Genomic DNA, 13,031 nt, shown 5'->3' with positions numbered 1-13,031 from the left:
GTAACAGATGTAGTTTTATGTGTATGAATTTCTTTTTTTTTTTTTTTTTTTTTTTTTTTTTGAGACGGAGTCTCGCTCTGTCGCCCAGGCTGGAGTGCAGTGGCCGGATCTCAGCTCACGACAAGCTCCGTCTCTCCGGGTTTACGCCATGCTCCTGCCTCAGCCTCCTGAGTAGCTGGGACTACAGGCGCCGCCACCTCGCCCGGCTGGTTTTTTTTGTGTTTTTTTTAGTAGAGACGGGGGTTTCACCGTGTTGGCCAGGATGGTCTCGATCTCCTGACCTCGTGATCTGCCCGTCTCGGCCTCCCAAAGTGCTGAGATTACAGGCTTGAGCCACTGTGCCCGGCATGTGTATGAATTTCTTGATCCACCAAAAGGGCTTAGAAAAGATTCCCCAGGCCCGGCGCGGTGGCTCAAGCCTGTAATCCCAGCACTTTGGGAGGCCGAGATGGGCGGATCACGAGGTCAGGAGATCGAGACCATCCTGGCTAACACAGTGAAACCCCGTCTCTACTAAAAAAATACAAAAAAACTAGCCTGGCGAGGTGGCGGGCGCCTGTAGTCCCAGCTACTCGGGAGGCTGAGGCAAGAGGATGGCATAAACCCGGGAAGCGGAGCTTGCAGTGAGCTGAGATCCGGTCACTGCACTCCAGCCTGGGCGACAGAGCCAGACTCCGTCTCAAAAAAAAAAAAACAGAAGATTCCCCAATAGCACTGAGTACCCCTGCTTCTAAGATCTTGGTTTTTAAATACCATTCATTCTTCACTAAAAGGAGCCACGTTTCCTTGAAGAAAGGTATAATTCTAGGTCTGGAGCAGGAAAAGTACCTCATGAACATGAAGTATCTTATGTCATAAAACAACTGCTCAAAATGATGGAACTGTGTCCAAAGGACATAAGAACCAGCATGAAGGGACTCCTGTTGGCCAAATCTGCAAAAATATGAGCATCAAAATAATGATAGTAACAGAATAGTCATGGAATAAAATGAGAATCAGTGGGCTCATTTTGATATAAATAACTAGGGGAGAAAGGAAAGCTTTTTTTCTTTCTTTTCTTTCTTTCTTTTTTTTTTTTTTGAGGTGGAGTCTCACTCTTTCACCCAGGCTGGAGTGCAGTGGTACAATCTTGGCTCACTGTAACCTCTGCTTCCCAGGTTGAAGCAATTCTTGTGCCTCAGCCTCCCAAGTAGCTGGGACTACAGGCATGTGCCACCATGCTCAGCTAATTTTTGTATTTTCAGTGGAGACGGGGTTTTGCCATGTTGGCCAGGCTGGTTTTGAACTCCTGTCCTCAGGTGATCTACCCTCCTCAGCCTCCCAAAGTGCTGGGATTACAGGCATGAGTCACCGTGCTGGCCTGGAAAGCTTTTTCTTATAATACATACCAACTAATAAATATAGAAGAAATGGTGGAGCTATAAAATTATCGTACTGTAATATAGTAGTTGATTCCGTGCACACTTCAGCAGCACATATACTAGAATTGGAATGATACAGGGAAGATTAACATGACCCCTGAGCAAGGATGACACACAGACTTATGAAATGTTCCATTAAAAATAAAAAATATTTTTTAAAAAATGGTGGGCATAGTGGCTCACACCTGTAATCCTATTCACTTTTGGATGCCAAGGCAGGAGAATCCCTTGAGCCCAGGAGTTTGAGACCAGCCTGGGCAACATAGGGAGACCCCATCTCTATTTAAAAAAAAAAAAAAAAAATTGGTTCCAGCAAGAATTATCAATGGGTGCTAAAATTAGTGAGTTGAAAGGTTGACAAAGTATGTAACATTTACGTAGTCTCAAAAGTATCCTCCCATGAATTACTTACTAATTGCGAAGGGAAGAATGGTAAGTTTACAGTGAGTTTATTTGGCAGATACCATATTCACCACACTAACCAACTTTGTAATTAAAGTTATATTACCATAATGGAGTGAGACACCTCCTGACATCGTGTTTTGAGAAAGACATTATTTCTGGCTGGGCATGGTGACTCATGCCTGTAATCCCAGTGCAGCATTTTGGGGGCTGAAGCAGGAGGATTCCTTGAGACCGGTAGTTGGAGACCAGCCTGGGCAATGTAGTGAGACCCCACCTTTACCAAAAAAAAAGAAGAAGAAGAAGACAACAAATTATTTCTATGGTGTTTCTGCCAAAATGTATAACCTGAAACTAATTATAAGGAAATATCAAGCCAAAATTAAAGAACATTTTACAAAATAACTAGTCTGTACAAAAATATCAAGATAATAAAAGAAAAAGTAAGGCTGAGAAACAGTCCTGGATTATAAGAGAATCAACAGATAGGACAACTAAGTAGGATTTCCTCCAGTAGATCCCAGATCAGGAAAAATGGTGGGAGGAAAACCTAAAGAGGACATTATTGGGACAATAGACTATTTTGGAGTATAATTTGTGGGTTAGATAATAGTTTGTATCAGTGTTGAATTTCTGTATTTTGGCTGGGCTCATTGGCTCAAACCTGTAATCCCAGCACTTTAGGAGGCTGAGGCAGGTGGATCGTTGGAGCCCAGTTCAAGACGAACCCTGGGCCACATACGTAGCAATACCTTATGTCAAGAAAACAAAACAAAACAACAACAACAAAAAAAACCCAAGAATTTCTGGGGTTTCTTGTTTTGTTTTTTTGAGACAGAGTCTTGCTCTGTCATCCAGGCTGGAGTGCAGTGGTGTGATCTCGGCTCACTGCAAGCTCCACCTCCTGGGTTCAAGTGATTCTTCTGCCTCAGCCTCCTGAGTAGCTGGGATTACAGGCGCATGCCACCATGCCTGGCTAATTTCTGTATTTTTAGGAGAGACAGGGTTTTACCATGTTAGCCAGGCTGGTCTCGAATTCCTGACTTCAAGTTATCTGCCCACTTAGGCCTCCCAAAGTGCTGGGATTACAGGTGTGAGCCAATTGCACCAGGCCAATTTTTCTGGATTTTGAATAATGTCCTGGGGTTTTATAAGAGAAAGTTCCTTATTTTTAGGAAATAAGTTTGAAACATTTCTGGAAAAAGAAGTACATGTACTTTGATCTCAGCAGTTATTGGAATTAATTCCAAGAAAATAATTAGACATGTTCTAAGGTGAAAATACTGAATTATTCTTTCTATGAATAGTTACAAAAAATTGGAAATAACCTAGTATCTGATAACAAGGAGTTGTGTAAGTAAATCATGGCACATTCATGCAGTGAAATACTATGCAGCCCTTAAAAAGTTTTGTTGCTGGTCTGTATTTACACAGTGAGATGTTTCTAGTTGTATTAGTGGAGGTTTTTTGGTTGCAAGAAACAGAGTCTGGCCGGGTGCAGTGGCTCACACCTATAATCCCAGCACTTTAGGAGGCCGAGACGGGTGGATCACAAGGTCAGGAGTTCGAGATCAGCCTGACCAACATGGTGAAACCCTGTCTCTCCTAAAAATACAAAAATTAGCCAGGCATGGTGGCGCATACCTGTAGTCCCAGCTACTTGGGTGGCTGAGGCAGGAGAATGGCTTGAACCCAAGAGGCGGAGGTTGCAGTGAGCTGAGGTTGCGCCACTGCACTCCAGCCTGGGCGACAGAGCGACACTCCGTCTCAAAAAAAAAAAGAAATAGGCCAACTTACATAGGCTACCTTAAATAGCTGAGGTAGGTCATAGAAACAAATCAACATTTGAGAAACCCCTAGAAAGGAGAGATAACTCTGGAAATCTCAACCTTTTTAAAACCTTCCTTCTTTCTAGGGCATTGTCGCATTGTCATTAAAGTGATTCCATTTTAGGACCTGCAGTTTCCTGATTCAGAGTTTAAATTCCAAAAAAAAAAAAAAAAAAAGCAAAAAGATCTCATTGTCTAGCTCTTGTAAGGGGTGTATTTACTTTACAGAGAGGTATGGAAGGATAGTTTGTGTGTGGATTAGGCCCATTCCTAGACAAGAGGAAACCTTTTTGTGACTTCGGAAGCTACCTCAGCTGTTATCTACCTCAGTAAGATTTTGTAAGAGGTTTTGTTTGTTTGTTTGTTTTTTAAAGCAGAATACAATACTATACACAGTATGATTTAATTTTGTGGAACTATAGAGTGAGCTTTGGGGTGGGGGTAGAAAATGAAGAGTTTTGTTTGGATGTGTTAATTTTGAGATTCCTATTAAACATTCAAGTAGAGAGCTGAAATTTTTTGTGCCCAAAGTGGCAAACAAGTAACATCTGCCCTTGTGTTTTTCTAGATCAAAATCAATCCTTCTCTTCCTGTGACATGGAACTGAGGGGTCTCAACAAAGTTTTCTTTCAGACAGTTAAGAAAATCCTAAGCTTCTTTTCTTGAAAAATAATGAGTGTTCTCCAGGCATCTGCACAGCACTCATTCCATTTGAGGCAGGATTTCCTGCCTGGCACAGATGCATGTTAGACTCAGTATTCTGTCCCTACCCACCTCCCCACATCTCTGTCAACTCTTTGTCTGGTATGTTAAGCAGTCGCACATCATCCTGGACTTCATTTTCCTCCTCCATAAAATTATCCTTGGCTTCTTTTATTTTTGTTTTTGATTTTTATTTCTAATTGGTCTTAATCAAATTATAAATAAAAATCACCTGAACATTCCCTTTACCTTTTTTTTTTTTTTAAACAATTGAGGCAGTGATAGTTCAGCTCACAGTGGTAAACATATTTAAGAGCCGAAGCTAATAAATGCAAATGTTTAATTTTTCAGATATCCACACAGAAGCAGTTCAGGCTGCACTGGCAAAGCATAAAGAACAGAAGATGGCTTTGCCCATGCCAACCAAAAGGCGATCCACATTTGTTCAGTCTCCTGCAGATGCCTGCACGCCTCCTGGTAGGTTTATCAGAGCCTTTTCTCTCTGACAGTTACTACCTTGATGTTCCTGAAATAAGTTCTGCTTTTTCTTTTCTGAGGTAAGAACCAGAATCTTCTCCCCACCATTAGAGGAATATAGGAGAACATTCTGAGGTGGCAGATTTTGCTTGTCATGTCATAACACACAAAAAGATGCCTTAAGAGTAAAACTATTCAAAACAAAACAAAAAAACTTTCCTTCTGAATTTCCAGTCTTTTTTTTTGGCTGTAATCCCCAAACTTATGTAGTCATAAATACAGGCCAAAGCTTAGGCCAAAATCCTGCTGTGTTAAATAGCCACTTTCATTGTCACCAAAAATACTACCTGTAGTCATATATTTAATTCATTCATACTCCTAAACCAAATGCTTCATCTCTGCAGCAGGCATGAGAATAGTTGGACTTGGGACAAAAATTTTTATGTCATTAACGATTATGGAAGAGCAATCATGCAAAGTTGTAATGGACCTGCAAAATGTATATAAGTGTGTTTATGTGTGTGTGTTAATGTATTTTGTACACATTTATATATTTTTTAAGAATATACTTTTTATAACGGGGTCATGAGATCAGTGGGAACTAGGTATCTTCATCCCATCCCTGTTCACCAGACTTGAATCCTTATGCTCCCTAAGGTAAATTTAAGAGTTATAACTTCATATTTGAGGAATAACTGGAAACAATCTAAGTTGTCTTGTCTGTTTATAATCTTTCCCAGAGTTTTTTAAAACCTTAAAAAAATTTTTTTTTATACTTCTCTAGTGGAAGCTCAAAACAAAAATTTTTTTTAAATCAAATCCCAGACAAGATCTTGATACAGGCCTTTGAGACTAAACATAGTAAATCTATTTCAGAGCCTCAATATAGTGTCTCTCTTTCTACTTTCATGTTACTGGTAATGAAATCGTTGAGAACAAATTTCCCCATACTTTTTTGGCCTAAACTACTTACTACGTCTTTGGGGAGATTCCTAGGTTGCCTTGTGGTTGACTTTGATTTACAGCTGTCAAGTTGTTGAGCTGTTCATACTGATCCTATTCCCTGATCCATATTAGTATTAATAGTTTTATTCTCGGTTTTGGCTAACTTCTCAGAGCATTTGGGTATGCTGTGGGCTCATGAACTGTGTGTGCTTTTTTTCTTCACATCTGTGGTGTCAATATGTTTGAAAGAGAAATAGCTCTGTGGCTTCAAGTGTTTCTCAAAATGTAGCACAGGATACCTCTAGCCGGCTATCACCATAAGACAGTTTGTGTCTATAATGGTGCATACCTCAAACCTACTCGTTGAAAATCTTGGATGGTTTCCCTTCCACATTAGTACAGCACAAGTTGGATCCTCGTGGACAAAGGGGGCTCTCAGTTTAGTAGCTATTCCTTTTTGGCAGATTACACTGCAGTGTGGCTGAGGGTTCAGTTGCAGTAAATGGCAAAGGGTAGGGAGCAGCATGACATGTAGTTCTTGGAAATAATCCCCTCCAAAGCTGTATCAAAGATACGCAGTTTCAGAGTAAATAGGCTGCCCTTATGGCTTTGGGTGAAATGTGAGAGTGCAGCAAAGGACCTTGAGAGTGTTCAGGAGTGGAAACCTTTTTTGTCCCCTTTTACAAAAGTCACTGCCTGAGGGGAATTCACCAGCTCTAGAAACAAACCGCAGCTGTTCATTGCTGAATGAGACTGTAGTCCTTTCAAATTCACTGTAGGCCTCTGTGTTTCTAGATACTAATGTTCTCCTCTATCTGCAGCCTTGAAGTTGTGGCCTAATGTTCTCAATCATATTACGTGTTTTATACATAATAATTTCATGATTCCAAAGATACAGTCCTTTCTCCTAAGACTTGTATTCAGCAGAACAGAGTAATAAAAAGGTTCTGTACCCATTTATCTCCTGTTCTGGGGATCTCTGGATAGTATCTGAGAAGCCTTCATGTGCTGTGAGGGACATCTGTGTTGTCAAATAGAAGAGGAATTCTCTCACAACACGGGGAAACATTGAGTGCACCCTGCATAGTGATTTCTCACACAGCCCCCACATGGGGTATCTTGATGCTGTCATGCAACAATTACACACATGCCTAAGACAAATACTTTGCTCTAGTGAGGAAATGTGGGAAGAACTCTTATCATAAGTTTTCCATTAGCCCCTTTCATTTTAGGGAGTAGAATTTGCTATTCCCACAATTAGGGATCGACTCCATTCTCTCCAAGATCTTAGGAGCTACCAGTTGGCTGTTTCCGATGCCTATTGTCGTTTAATCCTACATCAGTATCTCCCAGAACTTGTTACAGCCTAACCAGCGATGTGGAATAGGTTTTATCTCGCATATGTACTCTGATAGCCACAGAAACACTGAATCTCAGAAGAATGCTGAGGCTGTGTTCAAGGGAAGGGAGGAGGAAGAAAATTTACATTAATCATTGCCATTAAAGGCTTTAAAAAAAAATCAACTTCTGGCCAGCTACCAAAGTGACCTAAAGCCAGGTGTGGTGGCTCTTGCCTATAATCCCAGCATTTTAGGAGGCTGAGGCGGGCAGATCAGGAGGTCAGGAGTTCGAGATCAGCCTGACCAACATGGTGAAACCCCGTCTCTGCTAAAAATACAAAAATTAGCTGGGTGTGGTGGTGTGTTCCTGTAGTCCCAGCTACTCAGGAGGCTGAGGCAGGGGAATCTACTGAACCTGGGAGGCAGAGGTCGCAGTGAGTCGAGATCGTGCCATTGCACTCCAGCCTTGGTGACAGAGCGAGACTCCATCTCAAACAAAAGTGACCTAAAAACAGTGTGGTGCCGGGCACGATGGCTCATGCCTGCAGTCCCAGCACTTTGGGAGGCCAAGGTGGGTGGATTACGAGGTCAGGAGATCGAGACCATCCTGGCTAATACTGTGAAAAGACATCTCTACTGAAAATACAAAAAATTAGCTGGGCGTGGTGGTGGCACCTGTAGTCCTAGCTACTCGGGAGGCTATGGCAGGAGAATGGCGTGAACCCAGGAGACAGAGCTTGCAGTGAGCCGAGACCGTGCCACTGCACTCCAACCTGGGCGACAGAGCCAGAGTCCGTCTCATAAATAAATAAATAAATAAATAAATAAAACAGTTGTGGCCAGGTGTGTTGGCTCATACCTGTAATCTCCACACTTTGGGAGGCCGAGGTGGGAGGATTGCTTGAGCCTAGGACGAGACCAACCTGTGCAGTACAGTGAGACCCCATCTCTACAAAAAATTAAAAAGTTAGCCAGCTGTGGTAATGCCTGTCTGTGGTTCCAGCTACTTGAGAGGCTGAGGTGGGAGCGTCGCTTGATCCCCAGAGGTCGAGGCTGCAGTGAGCTGAGATCAATCCACCATACTCCAATCTGGGAGATAGAGTGAGACCCCATCTCTTAAAACAGACAAACAAAAAGTTGTGCCACTCTTGCAGGGAAAAATTAGCCTACCATTTTACAGGAGTTAGTTGCATCTTTCTTTGTACACTGCCTGAGATGTTACAGCGTACATCATAAAGCAGAGCTTGGGTCAAGGCTCTCACTCTGCACTTGCTGTCCTGTATGCACCTGGTTTCTGGGATAACTTCTAGAGTGCACCAGCCAGTCAGCTTCTTTGGGAGGCACTCAACACATAACTGTTTGAATTACCGAATTGATGAAAATTTAGAGCTGCTCTCTTTGAAGGATTTAATAAAAAGGATTAAGGCGAAAAATATGTTAGAAATTTTGGCTTTATTTATAGTATCACATAGTCTGGAAAATATGGTAAATAGTTGGCATAGGAAATAATTTGTCTTTTGTTCACAAATCACTCTCAAATGATAAGATGTCAGTCACCCTAAAATTTGCTTATTGATTAATTTCTATCTTGTGGATTAGAAAATTTGGTTTCTCTAAATTGGTAGCAATCTATGGTTCTTTTAGTGCTTGTGGCCTTTTTCAGAGTCTTTTAGACTGCTTGAATTACTGCCATCCAGTTCCCTTTATGTGCTGAAATCATTTACTAATGTCATGAGGCAATTACCTCAGCTCTTTCTTTGTAGGGGTTCTTTGTGTAATGCTATTACTCATTCATATAAAAAAGCACAATGCAAAAACTACAGCATATATTTTTTCCCTCTAAGCTTTTTCTGCACCCTTGTGGACTTACCCTTTGCTGCATTCTGAGAGTGCACAGATGACCAAATAGACCACATAATGACCCTAAACCACAGTAAGCTATTTCAACTGGCTTAAATTTAGAAGTCTGTCTCACACAGGGCTCCACTTGAGAGTAGCTAGAGTAATTCATAGGGCCAGAAGACAAAGAGAATTTCCTTCCCTTTTTTTTTTTTTGGACACAGTCTCTGTCACCCAGGCTGCAGTATAGTGGCTCAATCACAATTCACTGCAGTCTCAACCTCCCAGGCTCAAGCAGTCCTCCCACCCTAGCCTTTCTAGTAGCTGGAACTGCAGGTGCATATTGCCACACCTGGCTAATATTTTTATTTTTTGTAGAGATGGAGGTGGGGTCTCACTATGTTGCTCAGGCTGGCCTCAAACTCCTGAGCTCAAAAGATCTCCCACATCAGCCTCCCAAAGTGTTGGATTATAGGCATGAGCCACCACACCCTGCTCTGTATTTCTATATGTGAAAATGATACCCAGGAACATACTGGAATATTATCCTTTTAACCTACTTTAATAATGCTTCATGGAATTACAGTACATTATGGTATGCAAAGGACTTTCACATACTAATGACTGCCCTGTGTCATTTGTTTCTCATAAATACTCTGTAAAGTAGGAAGGGCAGATTTAGCGATAAGGAAATAAGCAGGTTCATAGTCGCTAATTTGCCCCAGGTCAGATAGCAATTAAGTGTCAGACTCAAAATCTTCTTGATTGTGTTCATTTTTCCACTAAAGTGTCACGTTTATTTAGAAAATTCTTTTTACTTCATAGCCTATAATCCCAACACTTTGGGAGGCTGAGGCCCAAGGATCCTTTCAGCCCAGGAGTTTGAGACCAGCCTGGGCAACATAGCAAGAGATCTCATCTCTACAAATAATTTTTTAAAATTCCTTCATAGTACTAAATAAAAATAAAATTTTAAAAAGTTAGCAGGGCATGATTGTATGTGCCTGTGGTTCTAGCCACCCAGGAGGCTAAGGTGGGAGAATCACTTGAGTCAAGGTTACAGTGAACCGTAATCACAGCACTGTACTCCAGCCTGGGTGACAGAGTGAGGCCTCAACTAAAAAAAAAAAAAAGATATCCTCTTTCCCTAAAAGATACTCATGTATATGCATGGTACTGGAATGAGTATTTTTATAACCAAATTAAATAACTATTGCCTTCTGAATGCTTATAGTCCTAAATATATGTCAGTCAGTTAATTTGAACTTAGAATACCTGCTGATTTACCAGGTTGGGGAGTCTTCCCTAAATATTCTAATTTTAACCTAAACCACAGAGTAAACAAAGTTGGCAAATCAGACCTCCATAATAAATGTGCTCTAATTAATACAGTCAGATCATTTTAATAGTGTATTTTATGATTGGTGTGGGGTGTGACCAGTGGTCCACAATCGCTTGGGAGACTAGTGAATATCCAATGTTCTTTAAGCCAAAGTACAGTAAAAACCCACTGTATCCGGCTGAATTTGTTTCAATGCCTGACTGTAAAATTTAAGGTTTGCTGATAAGGGTAATGTTATGGTTACCATTCATTGCATGCCCTCAGTCTACCAGTCAAAGGGCTAGGTGCTTAACATATATTTTTTTCATTTTTAGTTAATAGTCTTCTACCCCATTTTATAGATGAGAAAACAGGTTTAGAGAGACTCAATAACTTGCCCAGACTTCTGTTTTTAGACACACAGTCAATTAGATAACCTGAAAATTCTCTCCTAGAAGGATAGGGGAAAGAAAATGTTCTTTTAGAAATGCTGGGTAAAAGGTAACCATCTTTTTTTTAAATGTATACAGGAGCAAGGGAGAATCATGAACACTGAAAATCAGAATGATGAGGTAGTGCTTACTTCTGCTGGGCTGTGGGGAGGAGAATCAGTAAACTAGGGACCTTAATTTTAACTATAATAATAAAATCTTGGGCCCGTCTAAGGTTGCAAGCTGGAATTAAGATCCCTGTAGGGACTTGCATCTTTAGCTGTTGGGTGATTAGAAAAAAGGAACCTGTCAAAAAAGCCTGCCTGAGGCCGGGCGCGGTGGCTCACACCTGTAATCCCAGCACTTTGGGAGGCTGAGGCGGGTGGATCACAAGGTCAGGAGATCAAGACCATCCTGGCTAACACGCTGAAACCTCGTCTCTACTAAATAATACAAAAAATTAGCCAGGCATGGTAGCAGGCGCCTGTAGTCCCAGCTACTCGAGAGGCTGAGTCAGGAGAATGGCGTGAACCCAGGAGGCGGAGCTTGCGGTGATCTGAGATCACGCCACTGCACTGCAGCCTGGGTGACAGAGTGAGACTCCGTCTCAAAAAAAAAAAAAAAAAAAAAGGCTTGCCTGATGCCTGGCCTCGGAATAACAGGGGCAGGGCCTGCCCTTCCCTGAGAATTTCTGGTCAGTGGGTACAGAGTTTGAATGGTACTACCTGCCTGGTAAGAACTAAAATTAAAATGTGGCTTTAGGCTGATGATAACCCTGGGCACAAATTGTCTCTGAAAGGATACAGACTCCGTGGGGGGTGGGGCTTAGGATTTCCACAGAGAAAGATCCACTGAATGTGAGCTAATAAATAAAACCACTGTAGAAATAATCTACCATGAGTGAGAGTGGAAAGAAAGCACCAAACACCACAATTAAGACCCTGAGCTCTGATTTGCTCAACACCTATCAGTGGCAGAGCTGAGATTACAGTGTAGAGCAGCCTGACTTTGAAAGCCCATTTCCTAGGTCACTTGGCATATTGCCTCTCGTTCTGTCCTGTCCTCAAGTAAAGATTTTCTGGTTAATTGTGGAGCTCTAACAATTGCTGCATATTTGATTTAGCTTTCAAATAGGCAGTAAATGAAAACAAGTTTCTTTTTACCTCAATATTTTCAATAATAATTAGTTTTGTAAACTATTTTTTTCATAGATATGGGAAGATACCTAGAGAACCAGTGTTTGGAGATTCATTGTGGGTAGAGTGCCCTGGAGTAGTTACTAATAGTGAGTGCCCCTTCTCTCAAAAGTATCTCAGCTAGTCAGGTAACTCATGGACCTCTTGCCACTTAGCTCTCAGACCAATTTTTCAGTCCCTAGCCAGCTGTCTATACACACAGACAGATGGTTATGGAATGCCAAAAATATCTGGGGTAGTTCTGAAAGTCCCCCTAACCCTTGTCTGCTGAATCAGTTACCTGCTCCAGTTAGGTATAGTGTTTGATTAAGCTGCTCAGAATTTGTAGCTCAGGGTAGGTTCTGGTTGGCCCTGCTTCCAGAACTAACTTTTTGATCATCTTTTCTGTATATTCTTTTTTTGTTGTCGTATTTTGGGAAGTGTTCTGCAATCTTTCTGTGCTTTTATTCCTAGGCTGCTTTCTTGGGTCTTTAAAGATTTTCCTTCTTAGCTTCAAATTTTTCCCTTGTCTACATAGAAACTTCCTTTGCCTTTCTTTAAGGTATTTCTGGAAGTCCTAAACTCCCCTAATCCACCAAGGCGAGATAAAATGACACTCTTCTGCCTGACAGTACCTCATCCCACCGAAACACACATGCACACTTCTTTCCATGGGTTCTAGATCATATATTATTGTCCTGGTGGTGGTTTTATTTATTTATTCTTTGAAGTTCCTACTTGGCAGTCACCTCCCATTTCCTGGCCTACTTCAGGTGACAAATATTGTAGTGGTTATTAGAATGAGTTCTTCATTTCAGTGAGTCTTAACTTACCTGCCATTCTAAGCTACAGTGTGGGCCTAATCTTGATATATGAACCCAGTTGTAGGAACTTAGTAGCAGGTACTGTCTTTCTAGGAGCTTGTCCAATTTACATAATATCCCTCAGGTGGACTGGCTCTTAGATGTTACTGTCCTGTCGCAAAGGCATATTTTCACCCTCATGAATCTTTTTGTTTTTGAGATGGGATCTCGCTCTGTTGCTCAGACTGGAGTGCAGTGACACGATCATAGCTTACCACAGCCTATATTTTCTGGGCTCAGGCGATCCTCCCGTCTCAGCCTCCCGAGTAGCTGGGCCTACAGGCAC

The 13,031-nt window shown here is 41.6% G+C and overlaps 1 protein-coding gene and 1 non-coding gene across 6 annotated transcripts in view; both read left to right on the top strand.

Annotated features, from left to right (window-relative positions):
• DIP2B (disco interacting protein 2 homolog B) overlaps positions 1 to 13,031 on the top strand; it is a 269,875-nt gene that overhangs the window by 169,611 nt on the left and 87,233 nt on the right. For all 5 annotated transcript variants that reach the window (XM_033222100.1, XM_033222099.1, XM_033222097.1 and 2 more), the window contains exon 4: positions 4,706 to 4,831. In XM_033222100.1, coding sequence (XP_033077991.1) covers positions 4,706 to 4,831 — 126 coding nt within the window. The remainder of the gene's footprint in view (positions 1 to 4,705; positions 4,832 to 13,031) is intronic.
• On the top strand, positions 1,457 to 1,563 carry LOC117091155. The gene has a single exon (XR_004440276.1). It is a non-coding gene; the product is annotated as a U6 spliceosomal RNA (small nuclear RNA).

This window comes from Trachypithecus francoisi, unplaced genomic scaffold (genome assembly GCF_009764315.1).
Source record: "Trachypithecus francoisi isolate TF-2019V2 unplaced genomic scaffold, Tfra_2.0 Lachesis_group11, whole genome shotgun sequence".
Classification (NCBI taxonomy): Eukaryota; Metazoa; Chordata; class Mammalia; order Primates; family Cercopithecidae; genus Trachypithecus; species Trachypithecus francoisi.
Note: the sequence above shows the minus strand (reverse complement) of the source record. Positions and strands in the feature narration are given on the sequence as shown.